The sequence below is a fragment of the Pteropus vampyrus genome, unplaced genomic scaffold (genome assembly GCF_000151845.1).
Source record: "Pteropus vampyrus isolate Shadow unplaced genomic scaffold, Pvam_2.0 Scaffold814, whole genome shotgun sequence".
In the NCBI taxonomy this organism is placed as follows: domain Eukaryota; kingdom Metazoa; phylum Chordata; class Mammalia; order Chiroptera; family Pteropodidae; genus Pteropus; species Pteropus vampyrus.
Window position 1 is genome coordinate 416,429 of NW_011889595.1, and position 23,887 is coordinate 440,315.

Here is a 23,887-nt window from a genome sequence, read left to right on the forward strand (position 1 = left end):
TACTATCAGCCATTCAGCACAACCGACCTCCTCAACTGGAAGCAGTACACCCCGTCCTATTCGGGGAAATCTCAGGCGATGTTTGATCTGTTCAAGTCCATCTTCCAAACTCATCAGCCTACCTGGGATGACTGCTGTCAACTCCTCCTGACTCTCTTCAACACCGAAGAATGGCACCAGATTCTGTCAGAAGCACAGGGATGGCTTCAAAGACAAACACCGGACGGTGTACTAGACTCTGCAGCATGGGCCTCAAGGACTGTGCCTGACACCAGGTCCAGTTGGGACTTCAATGTACCACATGGAAGAGAGTCTCTCAACAGGTACTGGCCATACTGCAAGGGGTGAAAGTTGGGGCTAGGAAGCCAACAAATATGTCAAAAATGGCAGAGATACTCCAGCGGCCAGAGGAGTCGCCCACAGAGTTCTATGAGAGACTATGCGAGGCGTTCCAGGTATATACCCCTTTTGACACTGAAGTACAAGAGAACCAGTGCATGGTCAATGTGGCATTTGTGGACCAATCCTTCACTGACATCCACTGCAAGCTTCAAAAATTAGAGGGCTTTGCTGAGATTAACACCACCCAGCTGCTGGAGGTCGCAAACGAGGTGTTTGTAAACCATGACCAGGAGGCCCAAAAGGTAGCTGACAAATGGATGAAACAGAAGGCGTCCCTGCTGGCAGCTGCATTAGGGAACCCGGGTCCAGTACAACAGACTGCTGCTCCCACACGGAAGAGAGAAACCAAAAGGAGACTCCCACTTCGCTGTGACCAATGCACCTACTGCAAAGAGACTGGCCATTGTAGAAACTAGTGCACTCATCATAGAAAAACACCTGAAAGGCCAAAGAAGTTCAATCAACCTTGTAAAGGAAAATACCAGCCTGAGCCAGTCGTCCAAGAGCTTATCGGCTAGACTGAAGAACAATCAGACTAGCAACAACCGGGCTCCCTGATCCTAGGCCCTCAGCAGCCTACGATCACAATAGAAGTATGGGGCCAATCAATGACTTTTATGGTGGACACTAGAGCTGAATACTCTGTGGTAACTAAGCCTGTGGCTCCCCTTATGGATAGAACAGCAACTATCGTTGGGGCCATGAGGGACCAAGTCACCCGCTCGTTCTGTAAAGCCTGCTTATGTCAGTTAGGGGGCCACCTATAGTGACTCATGAGTTCTTGTACCTACCAGAGTACCCTATTTCCCTTTTGGGTAAAGACTTATTAACAAAGCTTGGAGCACAAACAACCTTAGAGAAGCCCACCAGCCTCACACTGAGGAGCCAGCCTGCTTTAATGATGGCTGTGACTGTGCCCCGGGAAGACAAATGGCGTCTTTATTCTCTGGGAGAAAGACAAACAAATCCAACCAGTCTGCTAGAAGAGTTCTTTACTGTCTGGGCAGAAAAGGGGAGGCCAAGTCTAACCAAAAATCACGCACTCATCATGGTAGACCTGAGACCAGGGGCCATCCCTATCACATAAAGGCAATATCCAGTGTCACAGGAAGCACGCCTAGGAATTTGGGACCACATCCAGTGTCTGTGCGATGCTGGAATTCCAGTTGTCAGTCACCTTGGAACACTCTGCTCTTGCCGGTCAAGAAGCCTGGAGGGAAAGATTACTGCCCCGTTCAGGACCTTCATGCCATTGACAATGCAGTGGTCACCATCCATCCAGTAGCCCTGAACTTGTACACTCTCCTGAGTCTCTTACCTGCTCAAGCAAGCTGGTTCACATGCCTCGATCTTAAGGACGCCTTCTTCAGTCTCCGGTTATTACTGGCCAGTCAGCCTTTGTTCACCTTCGAGTGGGAAGACCCACACACCAGGAGAAAAACGCAACTGACCTGGACTAGACGGCCACAGGGCTTTAAGAACTCACCCACTCTGTTTGGTGAGGCACTGGACGCGGATCTTGCTGCCTTCCCTGGGGAGACTTTGAACTGCACATTACTCCAGTATGTAGATGACCTACTGCTGGCTAGCCCCACCCAAGGAGACTTTTGGAAAGGAACTAGAGCCTTACTGGCCCTGTTTCTACCATGGGATACAAGGTGTCATGGAAGAAGGCTCAAATCTGCAAACAGAAGGTCAGATACCTTGGGTTCATCATCTCGGAAGGACATCGGGCACTTGGACACAAAAGAAAACTGGCCCCATCTGCTCAATACCCCAGCCAAACACCAAGAAAGGGATTCGTGAATTCCTAGGGGCTGCTGGATTCTATTGGATCTGGATGCCAGGTTTCTCCAAGATTGCCAAGCCACTGTATGAGGCCACAGCGGAGTCTGGTAAAGACCACCTAGAATGGGGCTCCAAATAAGAAAAAGCTTTCAGAGAAATAAAGAGACTCTTAACCAGCGCCCCAGCATAAGGACTACCGGATTTGATACGGGACTTTAACCTCTTCGTACATGAGAAGAGTCACACTGCACTGGGAGTCCTCACACAAATAGTTGGGCCATGGCAGCACCCGATTGCATGTTTGTCCAAATGGCTAGATCCGGTGGCTGCGGGATTACCTTAGCTGCCACAGTAATCCTAGTCAGAGAAGCAGACTAGCTGGGAAAAAATATAAATGTAAAGGTCCCCATGCTATAACTGCATTAATGAATAATCAAAGATATAAATGGCTGACCAATGCCAGAATAACTTATTATCAGGGACTGCTTTGCAAAAATTCGCAAGTCCACCTAGAAACTGTACGTACATTGAACCCTGCTACATTTCTGCCCACTAAGGAGGGGCCTCCTGACCACAATTGTGAGGAAGGGACAAACAAAGTTTACCCAAGCAGGCCGAACCTGACAGAAGTTTTTCTTCGGGACCCAGAACTGGTATTGTTCACAGATGGGAACAGCTTCATCCATGAAGGACAGCGCAAAGCTGGCTATGCAATCACAGCTACCGATAAGGTAATCAGAGCTGAAGCTCTGCCACAGGGCTGGTCAGCACAGCAGGCCAAACTATGGGCACTCATCCAGGCACTGTGACAGGTTGAAAGGAAACAGGCCAATATCTACACCAACTCAAGATATGCCTTTGCTACCTTGCACATACAAGGGGCCATTTATAAAGAGAGGGGATTACTGACATCGGGAGGAAAAGAAATCAAGAACAAAGAAGAAATCCTCCAACTGCTAGAGGAAATCTGGAAGCCTTCAAAAATGTCAGTCATTCACAGCAAAGGCCACCAGAGAAGAACAGACTCTGTCAGTAGGGGAAACCGACTAGCAGACCAAGCAGCTAAGGAGGCTGCCCGCCAACCAAGTGCCACAACAGGTCCTAAGCCAAGCTCCAACGTTCTCCTGGCACCAGAATTGCCTCTATCCCCAAAATACACTAAGGAAGAAGAACAATGGGCTTTGAGTAAAGGAGGAACCAGGAGAAAGGAGGGCTAATGAGAGCTTCCAGATCAGAGACTCTTTATTCTCACTGCGCTGGCAGTTCAGCAATTCAACACCATGAATTAACTCACCTAGGGAAGCCTTCTTTAGAAAGCCTGGTGAGCCGCTACTATTTCATACCCAAACTCCCAACCCTGTGTGCCCAGATCATGCTAGGTGTGTGACTTGTGCATGAAACAACACTGGCCAAAGATTAAGATCTAATCCAGGGTGCAAACAATTGGAACTATGCCATTCGAAGACCTAAAAGTGGACTTTGCCGAGTTCAAGCCCTGCTAGGGCCATAGATACTTGCTTGTGTTGGTTTGCACCTACTCCAGATGAGTTGAAGCCTTTCCTATGCACACTAAACGGGCACAAGAAGTAGCCAGGGCCTTATCGAAGGAAATTGTTTCAAGATACAGGCTATCCTTCTCTATAGGATCAGACAATTGACCTGCCTTTTTGTCTGTGATAGGCCAGACCTTGTCCAAAGCTCTAGGAATCAAATGGAAGCTCCACATGGCCAACAGGCCACAGAGTTCAGGGAAAATTGAACGCATGACCCGGATCCTCAAAACCACTCTAGTTAAGCTTTGTCAGAAAACCCAGTTATATTAGATTGATTTGCTGCCTTTGGCTCTACTCCGAATGCAATGCACCCCAAGGCCTTCAGGCTACTCCTCTTTCAAAATTCTTTACAGGAGACCTCTCCCAGTGATAGGGAAGTTAAAAAGAGACCCTCGATTAATGACTGCCCTACACATGTCCCAACACCTTCAGATCTTAGGGAGGATCCTCCGCCACATCGCTCAGGAAACTTTAGAAAGAGCTCCTATCCCTTTAGGGAATTGGGTCCATCTCCTTTCAGCAAGGAAATGAAGTATAGGTTAAAGAATAGAAGAAGGAGCTGCTCTAGCTGAGCTGGACAGGCCTTCACACTGTTATATTACAACTCCCATTGCTATTAAAGTTGCAGGTATCATCCCTTGGATCCACCACACCCGGGTAAAGAGAGCAGCACCTCCAGAAAAGCGGGAGACTTGGACTGCAGAGCTTCTTCCTGATTAGCCATCCTGAGTCACGTTCCGGAGGCAGCAGAAATCCACCTGAGATTTTTGGCCCTGCTCTGACCATCCCTAGAAACTGGCCAGTCTATGCATGGCAGAAGCTTGAGGATCGACTGTCCAGACTGTCCAGATGTTCACCTCAGTCGGCTGAAACTGGCAGCTCCTACAAAAACTCCTTCATGGATGGCACAGACAGATCCCACCAACCCTTGTAAGTTGACCCTGAGAAAGACAACATGCCCTGCTCCAGCCACCAACTAGAAGCTGGCTGGTCCATGCATGGCCAAAGCCTGAGGAATCTCATCATGGAGCTCTTTATAATTGGACCCTGGGGAGGGAGGGAAATTAAGGCAGAGAACTGTGAACTATGTATTCATGTCACCAAGGAAGGTCAAAGAATTTCCACTACCTTACTTTTCTATAGCTACTATGAATGCCGGGGAACTCAGAAACGTGACCCAGGAAATAACCAACCTTATGTATGTTATAACCCAATGACCCTCTCACTGAAACAGTTTTTGAAATAAGGGTAGCTTTAGGGGACTGGGGAGGATGGACAGATGGATGTGTGTTGGCTCAGACTAGAGTAAAAGGGAATCCCAGTCAGATTACCCTAAAGTTTGATGCTTGTGCTGCTGTGAGTCAGGGCCAATGGGAGGAAGGAAGATTCTGCAGATCTCTCAGCTGGGAAAAAAGCTACAGGACAGAAGAAAGGTATATATGTCCTCACAGCTTCACATGTGAAAGAAGCTGTGTCTATAGGTCATGTGTCCTATGCGCTACTTGGGAAAAAGACACCACCACCAAGAAAGAGGTGTATTTGAAAAAGGGGCTAGTTCTATCAAATTGCACCACACGTAAGTCCAGAGAAGTATTAACATTTGGCATTGATGGGACGGGGTTAAATCCCTATGTTCAAATTCGTATCAAAGGTCAAGTACTAGATCATCCAGCTCAAGACTTTCAGGTTTACAAATCTTTCTACAAGGAAGTAACTGAACCCCTACCCCCCCCCCACCACCACCACAATCGACTGAAAACTTATTTCTCAAAATGGCTGAAGGAATAGTTCACTCCCTGAATGTCACCTCCTGCTATGTATGTGGGGGAACTCTAATGGGGGATAGGAGGCCGTGGGAAGCTTTAGTTCCCACGAAAGCAATGCCAAATATAACAGCCCCATGCACCTCTGATGATGGTCAAAGGATTTTAAACAATACTATTATAGGACAATACCGCCTGGCTAGAGGTGGATGAAATCTCACAGAGTCAGTCAGAAACTTAATTTGCCTAGGCCAATGATAATATAATTCCACCTCCAAACAAAGCATGTAGTGGGGAAACAGGACAGAGAGAAATCCATTGGCCAGATTCCCAGAGCTAACTAGAGCCTAACAAGACCCAGGCAGGGTCCGAGACTGGATAGCCCCACATGGGCTTTACTGGATTTGTGGAAACAAGGCCTACATCTGCCTCCCCCAAAATTAGGAAGGGAGCTGTATAATTGGCATGATAAAGGCTTCCTTTTTCCTCTTACCTCTGAAAACAGGGGAACTGCTTTGTTACCCAGTCCCACAACTCTTACAATGAGTAAAAAGACAACTCCAAATAAGGAACTGGAAAGATGATGAATGGCCCCTAGAGTGAATAATTCAATACTATGGGCCTGCCACTTGAGCAGAAGATGGATCTTAGGGATACCATACCTCCCATTTACATGTTAAACCAGATTATCCAACTGCAGGCAGTCTTAGAAATCATTACTAACGAGACTGGGAGAGCCCTGACCCTCCTTGCACATCAACAGACTCAGATGAGAAATGCCATCTACCAAAACAGGTTAGCAGTAGACTATCTATTAGCAGCAGAAGGAGACGTCTGTGAAAAATTCAATCTCACCAACTGTTGCCTACAGATAGATGACCAGGGCCAGGCAATTGAGAATTTTGTCAAAAAAAATGACAAAGCTGGCACATGTGCCCATGCAAGTACAGCACGGATGGAACCCCAACAGCTTTTGGGGGGATGGTTCTCTACCTTCGGAGGCTTTAAAACCTTAATTGAGATAGTACCCCTCCTCCTCGGGGCTTGCCTCCTTCTCCCTTGTCTGTTGCCTTTTGTTGTCTGGTCGATCACCTTCCTCATAGAGGCTATAGTGGAGAGAAAGACCGCAGCAAAGCTCCTTACGCTGTGGAATTACCAGTCCCTGGCTCAGGGAGATCAGGCGGGAGATCAAGAGGCTGATGTCCTATAAGAATTTAAATGGGCATCAAAACGGGAGAATGAAGAGGAATTTTCATTCAAAAGGCTAATCAGCTCTCTGTTCCACTTCTGTAAATATGCTTGCTGCATGGGCTGTACTTGAAATTGGCTAAAGGCTTACATTCCCTTTTGTTTGAGCAACAAATATAACTGTTTGTACCCCCTGTGCTTTTGTAACACTTTATAACTGCCGGTAACCAATAGCAACTCCGCCCTGTGTAACACCACGTAACTACCTACAACCATAGCAATTCTCACCACATTGTAACGGTCTGAGGACAAATCAACCAATCAGCCTGTGCCAAAACAGGTCTATATAAGGGATGTTGCAACTGAGCTCCAGGCCCAGATCTTCAGAGCACTAGCTCTTCTGGGTCCTCTGGCATAATAAACCTGAGTTCTCCAACTCTCTGAATGCTGCTTGGTTTCTCACTGGTTTGATTTTGGATCTTTTCTGCAACATTTCAAAAGATGATATTCCCACAAACACATTCATTCATTCAATAAATATTTTGAAAAAATTTGGAACAGTGTAGTAGGCATCATTCAAGGTGTTAATAAAAAACAAACAAAAATTCCTGCTCTCACAATACTCACAGGCTAATGAGAAGAGACAATGAAGAATTATATCTTATTTGCAGATGGTGTTAAGTGCTGTGGGGGTAGGGGGGGGCGGTGGATGTAGCCTGGGAAGAAGAGAGGGAAAAGCTCACAAAAAGGCAGAACATGAACCTTTATTGACCACCTATGAGTTGCTGGTGTTCTGCATAAGTCACTTCTCCTAATCTTTACCACTCTTTCATTGTATTTATCATCATCACCATCATCATTATTGCCAGTTTTACATGTAAAGAAACTGAAGTTCCAAAACTTTAAGTAACTTGGCCAAGGTGCTAATTAATAGCTGCACTGCACAGAACTTCTTAGGTGGTTGTAGGAACAAATCCTGGGACAAATTTGAAAAGGAGAAGGCCCACGCCTGCCTTTTCTTAATGTTCACACACCCACCTTCGCCAGAACTTGCAAAGCTTCGTGGAATATGCCAGTCCTCAGCTTTCCCAATTAATGTTTTACCTTCTTCTCATTCTCTGAAAATCTTATGTTACCCCACGCTAATTCCATAAATGGATTCTCTTTCTAGAATGCTAGGGACTAGTGGCTGTTAATCTCTGCTAATCTTACAAATTAATTTATTCCATTTATAGCCTAATTAGTCAAGTTATTGTTATCCAGATAACATCTTTGAGTGGCAATTTTTTCTAGAAACAGTCCCTAATCCTAGCCATGGAAATGTCAGGCCTTCTAGTTGGGCAGTGAAGAATATGCTTGCTGAAATTATCTCATTTACAGAGATTAGAGTCATAGTTAAAATATCAGTTTCTCATCTTCCAGTCTCATAATGATTGTACTCTCAAAAATGTTATAAGAAAAAGAGTGTTTGTGTGCAAGGCACAAATTCATCTATTCCTAAATGTAGATTTGTCCAGACACTGAGAAAATCTATGGAATGGGAGAATTTTAGTACCATGAAAAAGTGAGTGTTTTATAGATAAGAAGAATAGGAAATGAGACCAAGAAAGATTAAGTGAATTTCAGAGATGACAATTATATCTGTCATTTCTGATAGAGCTGGAGTTAGTGCCTAAATTACAACACTGAGGTTTAGGGGTGGGGGTTAATTATTTATTTGTTTCCTTGTTGTCTGACCATCTTCAACTCTCATACTTTGAGGAAAGTATGCTGAGAAAACAGATTGAACTGAATAAAAAGACTCAATATTATAAAGATGTCAATTCTGTCTAAATGACTCTAAAAGAGTAATGTTATTCCAATAAACGCACATGCGCACACACTCATGCACGTACTTACTATACAATGACTAGTTCCTGGAACACAGTAGGTTGTCATTACATATTGTTTGCCTTCCATTTTCACTTCTATGTCTTTGTTTAACAGTTCCCAGTTCCCAGAATGCTTTTCCTGTTCCCCTGATCCTACCTCATCACCAAGCCCCAAATGACCCACCCTCTCTCCAGAATTATACTAGCATCCACTTGGTGCTCAGTACATAATACTACATTATCTTTTTGGAGGCAGAGGCCATGATTTCAACTTCTTCCGGCCCTCATAGCACCAAATAGGCCTTTGTACTCAGGGAAGGCCACCAACTTCTCTCCAATTTGGTACCTCTTCACTTCTCTGCTTGTTTTCCTTAGGCCACTCTACTTATTGGAAATCTTCTCAGGGCTTCCGTTATGTAGTATATGAGCTCCTTCAAGGATTATTCTCAATAAAGTATTCTCTATTTTATGGGGCTTCACCTCCTGCCTCATTGTCCCCTCCCCTGACACACACATACACACTCTCCTGAGGGGGCCATGGATCTTCTCATCACTCCTCTTACAAAATCTTGTGCTTTCATATATGCTATTTCCTTTACCTGAAATGCCTGGGAAACTCCTTGAAGCTAGAGCTCAGACACCATGGCCTACTTGAAGTTGTTTTCTTTTCTTCATTCTTCCTTATCTTGAGCTCCCATTATTGCGGGATTGTTGCAAAATCATACCCGCAAGAAACCAAGCACTATTCGGAGAGTTGGAGAATTTGGGTTTATTATGCCAGTGGTCCCAGAAGAGGTAGCGCTCTGAAGATCTGATAGCATCTCTGAAGATCAGATGCAATTTTGCTTTTATAGGGCTTATCCGTGCAGTTACGTTTGGCCAGTTGGCATGGGTTGATTGGTTAATTTGTCCTCAGGCAGTTACAAAGAGTTACAAAGTGTGGGAGTTGCTATGGGTTATAGGCAGTTACAAAGAGTAACAAAGCAGGAGATTTTCAGACAAGAATTCAAGCAATATATATATATATATATATATATATATATATATATATATATATATATATATATATATATATATATATATGTTATCTATCTAGACAGAACAAGCAAAAGGGAGGATGAGTCTTTAGTTAATTTCAAGGTCACCCTGCCCTTCGGCCTATGCGGCTAGCATGTCTACAGAAGCAGAACAAAGAGCTGATTATAAGGTCAGCCATTTGAGTGAAAAATTCCTCTTCACCATTACTCCTTGTCCCATAATACATGGTCCTGATTAAACAGTAAGCTCAAAAAGGATTGAGTTTTCTTCATCTTTGTATTTCCAAAGCCCATTTAGTGCTTTCAACATGGCAGGGGCTCAGCAAGTACAGGGTGATGGATGGATGAATGAATAAATGAATGAATGAACAAGTTTAATATATATTTGCTGGTTGTTGATATTAGTGACCCTGAGAATGTTGAGAGTTATCAAGGAAGGTCCTAAGAGTCTGACATTCTTCGGCATCCTTGGGGAAAACCAAATCTGGCTTAGGGTCAAAGGCCTCATATGCACCAAACTCTCTCCTATTCCTGAAAACACAATCTGCTACCTGGAATATCTGGTGGGAAACATTTTAGGAGAAAATGCTAATAATTTCTTGGCTTAATTCTTGTAATTATTATTTTTTTCTATGAAGCTCCTTCTTTCTTGTTCTTACAAAGAGATATATCAGCACATAAAATCCTTTGATTTTCAGGATGGCTTCATGGACGCGTTTCTCATGTAGTCACACAGTCCCCTTTCCCCCATTCAAAATAGCCCCACACTTGGTTTAATGCTCTAATGCCCCCATCATGAAATTCTTAATAAATTGGAAGGCACCCCATATTTTCATTTTATGCTGGGTCCCACACATTATGTAGCCAGTCCTGCCAGTAAGTACATGGTGCATTATTCCCAACTTCTCCCAGTTTGCTGGAACTTCCCAATTTTAACACTGAAATTCCCCCAAATTGGGAAACTCTTCTTTCCAAGGCCAGCCAGAACAATTGGCCCCCTCTATTTATGGTCCTCAAACTGCAAACATATGAGGCATGCATCACTTTGTTCAATTAATGGTATGACCTAAGGACTTACAAGCAGAAGAGTCCATTTAAGACATATAAAATTCTATGGTAAACTCTGTGACCCCTACAAATGAACATTTCTAAGCACAACTTATACATCTCTGCTAACTATAGTTTAAGGCTTTATCAACTCACACTTTTAATTCACAAGGGACCTATTTCAAAGGACATCTGTGGGAAAAAGCTGCAGAGTCTATGGTCACTAGAAGGGCTTCGGCGAGTTTATGAGCCATCTGGAATTCATGTAAATGTATGTATGAGCATTAACTACAAACAACACACAAAGCTTTGATCGGTTTCTCAAGTCCTTCAGAGACCATGAAAAAAATATAACACACTTGTTAACTGTTGATGAATATTGAAATTTGGGGGCATTCCAGTAAAAGTTCTAAGGAGCTCTGCTTTGAGGACTTGAATATACCAGATCTTCTGGGGTATCCCTGAAACAAATTCATTCTTATTTAGGGCCAGAATTCATAGATCCATCTCAATCTAGTGACCTGAAACTCTTCCAAAAAGTCTTCCAAATATGATGTAATGTGTCTGATCTTGAATCTATATTCATTTTAATACATTACATATATTTGTCTATTCTGGGCAGCTAGGCAGATGTCACAACTTCTCCAGATTTTAAACTAATACCTACAATGCCATCATATGTGCTCTCAGTGGGCACCAAGTAAATTATACATCCAGGGGCTATGATGTCCACACAATATTTAATCATATCTTCAAAAAACCAGTGCCTCTGGGGAAAACCAAAAGTGTAGTGGTTACAATTTTTCATGGAAAATGCCAATACATGAATTTCAATAGATTGCAATCCAAAAGAGAGAGGGGGAGAGCGAGAGAGAGAGAAGAAAAAGACGAAAGAGAAAGAAAGAAAGAGAAAGAGAAAGAAAGAAAGAAAGAAAGAAAGAAAGAAAGAAAGAAAGAAAGAAAGAAAGAAAGAAAGAAAGAAAGAAAGAAAGAAAGAAAGAAAGAAAGAAAGAAAGAAAGAAAGAAAGAAAGAAAGAAAGAAAGAAAGAAAGAAAGAAAGAAAGAAAGAAAAAGAAAGAAGGAAGGAAGGAAGGAAGGAAGGAAGGAAGGAAGGAAGGAAGGAAAAAGAAAAGAAACTTGAAGACACTATAAATGTACAAGTCCTAGCTCAGAACTGGTTTAGCAGCAATGCCTGTGACAGATATACTTATCAACTAGATTAATCAACTAGATGAACATGGTTGGCTGCAATATCTGTCATCCCATTGATTGGTGGCAGATTTGTTTAATCAATTAAATTGTCTAAGAAGTTCCTTCTCCCCTATTTTGCAACCCCTCTTCTCTGAGTGTTCTCTCTCAAACTACTTACTTCCTTGGGGAACACAATGTGCCAAAAATTAATTCACTCAACAAATATTTACTGGGTATCCACTGCATAATGGGTATTGCCCTCAGGACTTGGGATCTAGTGGTCAACAAAACAGTATCAATTTACACTCACCAACAGTGCATTGTTACAATTTCCCCGCATCCTATCCAACACTTGGCGCTAGTCTTTTTGATTGCAGTTTGAGAGGTGAAATGGTATGTCATTATTATCTAATTTCCATTTTCCTAATTAGTAATGAAGTTGGCAGATTATTTGCCACCTTGGCTCATATTTCTATTGAACTATTTTTATTGCTTTACCTTAATTTGTTGTATATTCTGGATACAATCTTTGGTCTGGTTCCCAGAAACAGATCCTGACACAAAGACAAATGATTTTTTTTTAAGTCTTAAATATTTAATTTATCTCAAGTAAAAACAGTTGGAATAAGAATATAGTTTAAGCCCCTCAAAACCTGAGTGGGTGAATACTCTGAGAGGTTTGCACCAGTAGAAGTTTTCAGAATACCTGATGGCTCAACGTGTTTCTTTCCTCCTTGCAGTATGCCACCATGGGCTGCCCCCTGACCCTGTACGACACGGAGAAGCCAGAACATGAAGACATCTGTGAGTATTGCCCTTACTCCTGCCCTTGTCCTGGTACTTCCTGCGAGTGGCAGGGATCCCTGGAAGCCGCGATGTCCCATCTCATGCATGCCCACAAGAGCATCACCAACCTTCAGAAAGAAGACATCGTGTTTCTAGCTACAGACATTAACCTGCCAGGGGCTGTCAACTGGGTGATGATGCAGTCATGCTTTGGCCATCACTTCATGCTGGTGCTGGAGAAACAAGAGAAGTATGAAGGCCACCAGCAGCTTTTTGCCATCGTTCTGCTCATTGGCACCTGCAGCAAGCAGGCTGAGAACTTCGCCTACAGGCTGGAATTGAATGGGAACCGGCAGAGACTGACCTGGGAGGCCACGCCCCGGTCCATCCACAACCTCATGGCTGCAGCCATCATGAACAGTGACTGCCTGGTTTTTGACACAGCCATAGCACATCTTTTTGCAGATATCAAGAACCTTGGGATCAATATGACTATTTCAAAATGCTGTCCCTGATGCACTGAAATTATTTGGGCATAGTGCTCTGTGGTTAATAAAGTTTTTATTGATGTTTTATTCACTATGTCTTTACAAGTCAAAGTCCTCAGCCACTCTGTGATCTGTTTGAACAGCAGCTTCCCATCTGGCATTGGCCCAACAGAGTTCACTAAACTGGAATGAATGGGGTTAGCCTATTGGTCATTCGGAGGCTGTTCTGTGAGCTAAAATCAACTCAATTGTTAAATTTTACTCCCTAAACAGCACTTGCAGGTTGCTCAGGGCTCCTGTAGACCAGTTTGTTAGAATCTGGAGGGTCTTTCCTGCCCGCCTCCCTATGTTGGTCTCTCTAAGTTAACAAAAGCACAATGACTGTCAGCAGATTAACTTTACTTTTGTGTTTAGGGAGTAGGAATTGTTTTAATTCATTTTAAACTGTTTTTCAAACTGTAAGGCTAACCAATATGCATAGAGTCACCTGGAGTAATCATCTTAGACATACAGATTTGGAGTCTGTGAATTTAACAATCTCATCAGGTGATTCTTTTCAACAGTAAAATTTGAGAATTACTAGGTTAAATTGTGGGTAAAGTCCAGATTTTAAAGATACTTTAAGATTGCCCAATACTGATACTATTTGTCTTTCTACTATTTCATCCCCCAACAGCCCTCTGCCCACAAATTTAAATCAGAACTACAGATCCCCAGAGCACACTCCTAAAGCTTGGTCCCTCTCTTGTGTTTGGGGTGGTTTGCCTAGGAAAGAGAGTTTTATGGCCATTGATAGTTCTCATGTAATTAGTTTTTGCTCATCACTGGTACAGATGACCTGTTTACATGTGGCTTCTCTTCTTGACTGTAGATGGTGGGACAAACTAGATCAGATCAGTAGAGCTGGGAAAGCTTTATATCCAGTGTCATATGCTTGCTGTTTAAAGGTATGTCTGGGTTTTTGTTTTGTCTTGTTTTTTGCCACATTCGCTTAGTTTTTTTAATAAATATTTTCCAAAAATGAATGTTGTTCTTCATTTTCTAAGTTGTATAATGGGTATTTACTGGGTACTTACTATTTGCAGGTACAGTGACACTTCACCACTATCTTGGGCTGGGGTTTCTCACTATTTCCGCAGGAGGACACAGTCGTTTGTGCAAGGTCATAGCATAGGTAAGTGGTGGCACTAGGATCCAAACTCATTTCTCTGAACCGTGGACTGTCGTTGGTATTATGGTGCTCCTCCTTGGAGCTGTTCTTTCTGACAGGGTCAGCACTTATGGAAGAAGAGTATTTCTCATGCTTTACAGAATCAGAAGGAAGAGGCATGGCTCCACCTGATGTCCAGAGTACTGGGTTTGAGCCAGGGTGACCCACTCCCTCAGTTCCAACCATAAACTGTCAGAAGGATTCAGAATACTAGCCCTGAATGCTCAGTGAGGATTGAAGATGGCTCACCTTAGCAGCCCAATGGTTTTAGAGTAGCACCAAGTGGGAGTGATGACGTTAGAGTTGTTTTTGATTTTTAGGTGAGATGCAGTGTTAAGTTCTTAGCCAAGATGGAGTTCTGGCAGTTAAGAAATTGCTAAAGTAATTTATCTTCCAGGATATTCTTCAAATAAAGGTGACAAACAGTGCCCTGAACAAAAGAAGTTGCTTAGAACATGTTTGGTAAATGAATGAAGATGACAGCTCTTGTCACCAAGTCAGTCACATTTCAAGCTAGTATCCATGGAGGTGAAACCAGGATCCAGGAGCAGGTGGACTTTGACCCTGGGGAGCAGAGCTGGTCCTGGTGTGGCTGTCTGGTGCAGGCATGGCACCCAGGCAATGTGTTTTGCGCATAAACTAGTCAAGCTGTCACCATCATCACTTCATGTTCATATCTAACCATTTTTGTTACATGTGATGGAGGAAATCAGGACCGGACTGGTCAACAAGGTACCAAAGGGCATTTTATTTCATTTACGATTCTGTGGTTCAGCTGTGCAATTCTTTGACCTGAGCCAGCTGGTTCCTCCTGTGGCCAGCAGGTGGGTCGGCTAGAGCTCTCATTCATGTTAAGCAGGTTGGCAGACTGGTGAGTGCAAGAGCGCTCAGCTAAAACAGCTTGTCCCAGCTCCACACAGTCTCCCATCCCCCAGGAGACTAGCCAAGTCTCCTGACTTGCTGCAGGATTCCCCGCAGCAAAAGCAGACAAGCCTCTCAATTACAAGTGATTTTTAAAGAAGCATTATTTAAGAATTATTTATCAAGGAAGTAGATATTTTTAGGGGAAACTAGTAAAAGCGTGGGTGAAGCTAGACAGGAAAGGATTGGAAACAAAGCAAGGATATGGCCTTAGGCAAAATCCCACAGAAGGTGGTCTCTGCCTGATCCCACAGGGACTCTGGATTCTTACACTCCCATCTATCACTGTCTAAAGGTCATGTTGTAGGATGTAAATTCCGTTTCTAGCTCTCTGGGTGTGTGGGTGGCAAAGTGACTCTAGCACTCCTTTTGAAAAGAGCCACAGGTGTTAGCTGTTAAAAGCAAAAATATACCAGGGTAGGTGGTGTGGGGAACAAAAACAATAAAAAGGAATTGAAGGTGATCTGGATGGAGAACTGACATCATGTACTATAGACAATAGTGTTATGAAAAGATCATTCAATTTCATTATTCATTCAAGAAATGGAAACTATAACAGTAAGATTTTTTCCTGTATTTACAAAGATTTAAGAGTTAGACAAACATTCTCACCACAAAAAAAGAAAATTGCAACTATGTGAGTGATGCATGTGACAACTATTGTGGTAATCATTTTGTAATATATACATATATAAACTCAGTGTTGTACAACTTAAATACAATGTTATATGTCAACATCAATAAAGCTGGAAAAAAACAAAACTCATTTGTATTGTATATTATTGCTAGAATAGAAAATTATTTTTCATTCAATTTTGAACTTTATTTTTACATATTCCACATATCTTCCCGAATATTTTGTGGACTGTAAAAGCTGGGGAAATAATAAAAAAAAAAGGTTAATGTTTACACAAATCAAATTTGACAATTTTTTGAAACTGCATGTTTGTTGTAAAATTCATTTAAAAAAAGAATTAGGCAATATCTAGCTTTAGGTTGACAATAATGAAGTAGGCCTTTGCATACATTGCTGTTTGAAGTTTGGCAATATAAACTGATAGGTCCTTTTTTGAAAAAAATTTGGCAGAATCTATCAAAATGTAAGATCACACACCTTTAGAAGTAGTGATTTTTTTCCTAGGAATTTATCCTCTAGTCATATTCATACAATAAAAAGCTGTTTCCTACAGTACTATTTGTAAAGACAAAAATTAAAAACTACCCACTGGTTACTGGTAAGGGACACCCATACAAAAAATACTATTTGTTGTTAAAAACAAATGAAGTATACGACTACATGTACTGGCATGGAAAGATGACCATCAAATATTAGATACATCTGTTGCTTACTATGTGACCTTATATAAGTTACTTATCCTCTCCAAACCTCAATTTCTACATCTGTAAAGTAAGGACAATATCATTGAAGTAATAATAATAATTTCACTGTGCAGATTAAATTAGATAATAGAGCTCTCAAATGTTTTTGCATAGTGCCTGGCACATAGCAAATACTCAATAAATATTGGCAACATCATTGTTATTATTAAGAGAAAAAATGAAAGCTTCTAAATAGCATGTATACTTGCTTTCCTTTTGTTAAGAAATTTAACTTATACTATATGAAAAACATCTAATATACTTTTTTTTTTAATGTGAGATTTAGGGGATAGACAACTTTTACTTTTTACTTTATACATGCTGCGATTTATAACACTTTCAACAATGAGCACGTTATCTTAAAAACGATGATGAAATATGGTTTTTAAAATGATTCACAAGAGACTTAGACCCTGGAATGTTGGTCATGTCTCCATCAGCATCTCTTCTTTCAGCTTTTTAGCTGAATGCTTCTGTTGAAAAACACTCTTCTACTAAGAGTGCTCTTACCTAATGTTTCTGTGCAGTGACAAAGGTATCACAACAGTGAGAATCAAGGGACTCAACAGAGAAAATACACTATCACAAGCACACTCAGAATGAATGATGAGCTCTTTTTAGTTTTGACAAGAAGCTACACCATATTGTTAATAATACAGGAAAGACTGAGAATCTTATAGTTCTGATGTCTCAGTTAAATCTGTGGGTGTTGGAAGGACAGTGTGATTTTTAAAGTGTGTGTGTGTGTATCTATATATGTGTGTGTATATATATGTATATTCACTTTTAAAAACATACATTCACTTTTTAAAATCTCAGTGGGTCACTTCAAATAAAGTAGAAACCAAAATTCTGTTGTTATTTAGAATATTGAAGAACCAGGCCAAATCTGAGCCAAAAAAAAAAAAGTTTGCCTATGAAATTTTCTTTCTTTCATTCTCTGCCAGGAGGGTTACATAAGCCTCTCTTCAGTACCACCCAAAGCCCTTAGTAAAAGGAACACAAGCAAATAATAAAAAGACAAAGGTTCCAAGTGAAAATTCAACTGTATTTATTTTTCTTATACAGAATCAGAGATGTAAAAACCAGTACCAAACTCCAGGTAAAATAGTTTGATATGACTGATCTGGCAGCATACTTTCTGCACGCATAGCATTCTAAATTAAAAATAAACACACATATGTCATATTTAAAAAATGTAGGAGTAAATTTTTTTTTAAGTTAAAGTACTAGCACATAAATGATGTAGTGTGTTAGGGAAACAGTCTCCGTCAATTGTCCATTTTCTCAATTAAATTAATTTACAATTTTCTATTTTTTTAACAACTCATTTTTTTCATACTTGTACTTTCAAAAGTTACTTTCTAATTATGTCATGAGAACACAACTGGTAATTAGCAACACTTCTCTCACTCCAGTTCACCTTCCACAGAGAGCTTTTCTCTCGCACTGGGGAACAGCACCCCAGCACACCGTTTTTATGTGCTTCTCCTATATTGTATGATCAGTGAAAGAGATGGCATTTCACATCCTAAGTATTATGGTGAAACATTAAGAATTACTTAGATTTAATAGAGTTGCAAATAGGTTCTGACAATGTATTTACTTCAAGAAAATGTGTTTTATCAGGAAAAAAACATACCTTGAAAGAAAGAGCTCTGAAATTATTTTTTCAATTTCAATTTTTAATATGCCTTTTCTATGGTAAAACTATTGGATGAAATGTTGAAATCTATTGATTGATTTGGACTAAAAAGACTAGATATCCTGGCAGTTGTTCTATAATAAGAAAAACAGTATAAATAGCACCTTATCATGATTCTGCAGGGATTTAACACTTACAATAATAGGAAATAGTCTTTAAAAAGTTGTTCTTACTTAGATATCTAGATTTAGTGTTCTTTAATAAAGGCCATATTTTGTGGCCTTAAAAACAAACACAAAAAAATTATATCTAGCTTTATGTATTAGTAAACACATAATCAGGGTCCATATTTAATTCTGGAAAAATATTTGTTATGTTCATTAATAAATGTTTCAACTAATTTTACTAAAAAGATTCTAATATTTTCTAATGCCACAAGCTTCCTAGGAAATTACTTCTAAAAATTGATACTACAAACCACTGATGTTTTAACTACTTTAAAAAAAAAAAAGAGGGGTATCTGTTTCTTTTACCTTTAATAACCTGAAAATGAGTCTATAAAAATATTTTTTAAAAATACAGTAACACTGCTCAGTTTTGTTAGGTCCCTTGTTTTTTTTTCCTTAGAAAGAATGTACAACTCTTTCTGCAATTATTGCTAACAAAAGAGAAAAAGAAATAGTGCGCCCTTCAATTTAGTAGCAACATAAACATCACCCCGGTCCCTCTAGAGCACCCAGAGAGAGAAAAGGAATCAGAGGAACATTTCTTTCAGGAAAAAGAAGTCACTGCATTGTGTTGGAAGCAACAGCAGGCGTATGCTCTCGTCTGCCCAATGCTCGGTGTCAGCGCGGACAGGCCAACACCACCTGCCCCTCCTTCACCCACCTAAAGTGCACCAGAGCCTTCTTTTCTTCTACAACACTCTTTTGCTATAAATGTTGTAGCAGAAAATTGGTATTTTGTTCCTGCTTGTCTTGCTTTGGGGGTACTATAATGTCTATTTCCACTTCACAACTAGCGTCCTTTCCACTATATTCCATAACTTTACTACTTCATCTCTGACCTTTTCACTTGCCTTCCTTCCAACAAGATAAAATGTATTCTGCTCATCTGCATTTGATAGATCAAAAAGATCTTCAGATCCCGAACAAATAAGCCTCCCTTGGGAATTGAAAGGCTCCTCCCAGAGACCTGAATTATTAATGTCTTTTTTAAAAGATATTAAATTCATAAGTTATAAATAATGTCAGTTGAAAACATTAAACAGTTGAGGACTTCATTGGCAATGCAGGCAGAGTGCACGCCAGGTGAACCTGATGCTCTCTCTCAGTCCTTAAAAGTTAATAAAAAAAAAAAATTTTTTGGTTACATAAGAGGTATTGAGTACATATTTCATGCCTTTTTATACCAACTGTGCAAACAGGGTTAGAATAATATACTTAAGAATCAATTTTACTGAATTCAGAAACATATGTCTCCACCATACACCCTCAGAGGGCATTTTTTTTACATATCAGTCAGGGTTCTGCTTCATCTTTCAAACAGTTTCATAGATAAGACTATTTTAAACACTTGAAATCTTGAAAGCAAAACTAACAAGGCTTCAGATTTAAAAAGCAACAGCTTACTGTGTGTGCCACCAGGTCGAAAGGTATGTTGTCCTGATATTTTCAGAAGTTTCAAAAGACAAAAATATAGTCGCCACTGATTTATTAAAAAAGTTTGGCTGCCCTTTGTTGTCAGCTACAAAATTATAGTGCTTTATAAAATAAGCATCAAATTCTAAGCTGCATTTTTTTTTAATCCAACTTGCAATTTTAAAAAGTTTTGTTTGATAGATGCTTATAATTAGTACCAAACTGGTCTATTTCAGAAGACCTGTAGTGTAGGAACTGTGACTAATGTTCTCCCGCTGGAAGGACTAGTTGTCTAGGTGTTCTGCGGTAAGATGATGGAGAACAAACTACAACAGGATTGTGTGTGCCTTTGTAAATACAGAGTAACAAGAATCATCAGAACCAGCATGGATTCAAAACTACATTGTATTCCATACAGCAGAATTTTACTATCCATACAATGATTTTTAAAGCTCGGGTTAAATACATAAAGCATTTGGTACTACTGTCATCAATACAGTTTTTGAAACTGCAAATCAGGTCTAATTTTGTGTACATTTCCTGGACCGAGACACCTGTCAGAGGTCACTGCCTGTGGTCAGCTTTTTATAGTTTATAATCAATTCATGTATAAATTTCAACTAAAACCCATAAAGCTTAGTCATGGGGCCACAGAGAGAAAAACAGAGAAGCAATTCTGCATAACCCACCACAGGAATGCAGGCTTGCATAACATGAAAATAGAATATTTATTTATGTTTAACTTAAGTTACTGTCAATCAAATCCAGGCAATGATTAAATCTGCCACATGGAAAAGAGGGAGCATGAGTCATGAAGGCAGAAAGTGGTACACCTGCAGACTTGCTCTGCTCCATCGCTTTTTCCAAGGGGCCCAGGAAATGTCAGGTCATGGCTGCACCCATTACAATGGTACTGATTACAGCCAGGTTAGAAAGGGCTCACTTTTGTTCAGAGCAGACTCTACATCATTGAAAAGGGGAATCAGATCTTCAGATTCCAAAGTTCCTAGGTCAACATTTGTTCCTGGAAGACAGTCAAGAAAATCAGGAAAACGAGTCTGCTGAGGATTGATGTTCATGGGTGTCTGTCCTGCGTTCTCTCCTAAAACACAATGAAAGGAAATCATTTTAACTCCTTTGATTAAGCTCTTGAAAGAAGAACAGTTCAAGTGTTAACACAGCTCTCATCTTCTTTCACACTGTGTCTGCATTTAAACAGAAAATTCTATTGCTAGAGGTCTAAAATATTTCATCTCTGGACAAAATTTCAGCTTCCACAACTGACACTGAGTTGGTGATGCTCGCTCATAAGAGACGCAGAGATGCCAGGTTCTAGGTAGACATGTTCTAGGTAACTGTTCTAGGTAGATATGGTCTGGAATGGTAAGTCCAGGGACATAGGAAAGGAGCATGTGAAGGCATTGCAGATCTGGCTCATGATCTGTGCCTTCTTGTGAAAGCATGAAGAGCTGTTTTTGCAAAAGAGTAGAGAGGCCCTGCCTGTAATAAATACCTTATCACAAGGCTATCATCTCGGGATTTATTGTGAGCTTATATTTACCCACATCCTCCCTCTTCATGAGGAGTTTCTTTTAACCATATTATTAAAAGGCTGTCTTCACTGAGGCTCTAGGGATAAATTTCAAAGCATTTTATAAAGTGGGTTCTGCAGATCATCCCCCTCCCTCCACACACACATACTCCCCACATCTACTTTTCCACAAGGCACGAGTCACAATGCAATGTGAGCATATGAAGGTTCTTAGAAGTCTTGCAGTAAAAAAAAATCTGCTTTCTTTTATTTTGTTTGTTTAGAAATCCATTTCTTAAACCCATTTAATCACCTAATCCTATTTCGGCAGACTTTATATTCTAACATAACTAGAGTCTATAGATCAGAGCTGAAAAAATACTATTTAGAGGAAAGTTAACTCTCTGGGATATAACATGAAGAATGTAAGTTCTTTTTGAAGAACAGTACGGGAAAAAATGTACTGACCTTCGTGCCAGTAGACTGACCTTTTTAGCTGTGTGACTTTAGACACATGTAACTTGTCTGACCATCACTTTACCTATCTGAAATTGAGAGTATAATACCTTCTTCATAAACTGAAGTAAAGCATCATATAATGTCTGCAACACGTCCACAGCTCTGGGTACCTTTCATACATACAAACTCATATACCTACAAAAATACATTAAATGTTTGTTGATTGTGTTGAAAGAAAAAAGAAAAAATCTTGGAACTCAATCACTGTTGATTACATATTATTAGAATAACTAGTTAATTCAAACAGCCCCAAACAATCTTCTGAAGGGATAAAATATACCTTAAAGGTTGAGAAGCACTGATAACTAAGGACAGCTTCCAACATAGCATCATTTAAAAAAACTCATTAAATTAGCTTTTGTGTCTTAAAAGCACATAGAAATTTCACTATTCTGAGCAAAACTCCAGATAATTCATTTTAACCACATATATTAAATATTTTCCAAGGAGAAAAATTACATTTTTCCTAATGAGAGAAACAAAAACAAACTTCATTTTGGTGATAGCAAAGCTTAATGACTTTTCTATAACTCATAAAATATCAGTGATTCTTGGCAATATTTTATAGGATTTTCATTGTAAAAGGAAATTCGAAACTTAAATCAAGTTCAACCACATGACCTAAATATAGTGTTATGAAATTGAAGACATCAAAATAAAAAAAAATTCAAAATAACTTTTTTCTACCCACTAGAGTGTAACAGATGGAAGTGAGGTTTAAAAAAATTATCAGCCCTGAAAATTATCTGATCTAAAGTGCTGGATATCTTTTTTTTCTTTGTCTCCAGTCAGAATCATTCACCTTTATTGATTTCTCATTTTAACTTTCTAATAACTCAAGTATACACTTTTTAACTAAACAAAATCTGTGTTAAAGAATTCCTCTTATCTTTTCTCTTCAGACATGGAAAGCATAAGGAGACTAGCTAAGATGCTTTATTTAGATTAACAATTTTTAAAATATCTCTCTTTGGAGAAACTTTGCATTCTCATAGTAATCTTTTTTGGTTTTTGCAGTTTTATCCACTTAAAAAGTAAAAGAGACAAAAACCTGGCAATTCTTAAAAGAGTGTGATTAATTCAGAATATTCTGAAAGGATAGATGACTTCCCAGATTTTGCTCTTGCCAGTTCCTTTACTCTGTCCTCACACCAAGACCAGCTGTTGCTTCCATGTGCATTTTGCAAGGGGAGAGCTCAGCTGGATCACACCCATTCAGCATGTGGTCAGTGGATCTAAGAGACCTTTCCCAGCCATACTTGAGCTCTGCCCACCTTAGCTTTTCCTTGAGGGGGTTTATGCCCACTTCCTACAAAGACTTCACAGAGGTGACCCTAAACTCAGTGGGCTGATACTCACATAACCAGGCTAACTTGGAACTCTAACATTTATCAGGTTCAGCCTTTGTAGAAGAAGAAGAGAACTTTGGGCCAAGCTCTGTGATCTTATGACTCCTCAGAAGTGTATGAAGTGAGCACATTATTCTCACATTATAGGTTAGAAATCTGAGGCCCCAGGAGGTTACGTCACTTACCCAAAGTCACTACCAGTAAGTGGAGAAGCAAGTATTCAACTTAGGTTGCCTGTCTGCAAAGACCATGTTCTTTTCAGGACACCACTTAACTCCATATTCTGGCTTTAAAACATTCCCTATTTACCCACTCGAGGCCATTTTTAAAAGCCACAGAACAGACTTCATCTTTTTGTTTTAAATGTCAAGCTTAGATTTAGATCTCCTTAAGCCTTTTCTTATTTAACGTTACTTTTTATCTTTACTGGCTTCCCAGTGTTTAAAAGATAAAGCAAACAATTTTTAAACATAGGAAGGAGCCACTCCGAAGAGGGCAAAATAAATCTGATGCCAAAAAAATAAAGAGAGATGAAGAAAGAGAGGGTGGGTGGCAGGAAGGGAGAGAGAAAACTGAAG

At 40.2% G+C, this 23,887-nt stretch overlaps 2 protein-coding genes across 2 annotated transcripts in view; one reads left to right on the plus strand and one right to left on the minus strand.

Moving 5' to 3' along the window:
- The first annotated feature begins 2,615 nt into the window (after nt 1-2,615).
- Nucleotides 2,616-13,141, plus strand: LOC105309647 (E3 ubiquitin-protein ligase SIAH2-like). Its single transcript, XM_011385809.1, has 2 exons — nt 2,616-2,921; nt 12,581-13,141. The coding sequence occupies exons 1-2, from the start codon at nt 2,616-2,618 to the stop codon at nt 13,139-13,141; spliced, it is 867 nt and encodes a 288-aa protein (XP_011384111.1).
- A 4,511-nt stretch (nt 13,142-17,652) lies between these two features.
- WWTR1 (WW domain containing transcription regulator 1) overlaps nt 17,653-23,887 on the minus strand; it is a 116,501-nt gene continuing 110,266 nt past the window's right edge. The window contains exon 7 of the mRNA XM_011385806.2: nt 17,653-21,012. Coding sequence (XP_011384108.1) covers nt 20,828-21,012 — 185 coding nt within the window. The 3' untranslated portion in view covers nt 17,653-20,827. The remainder of the gene's footprint in view (nt 21,013-23,887) is intronic.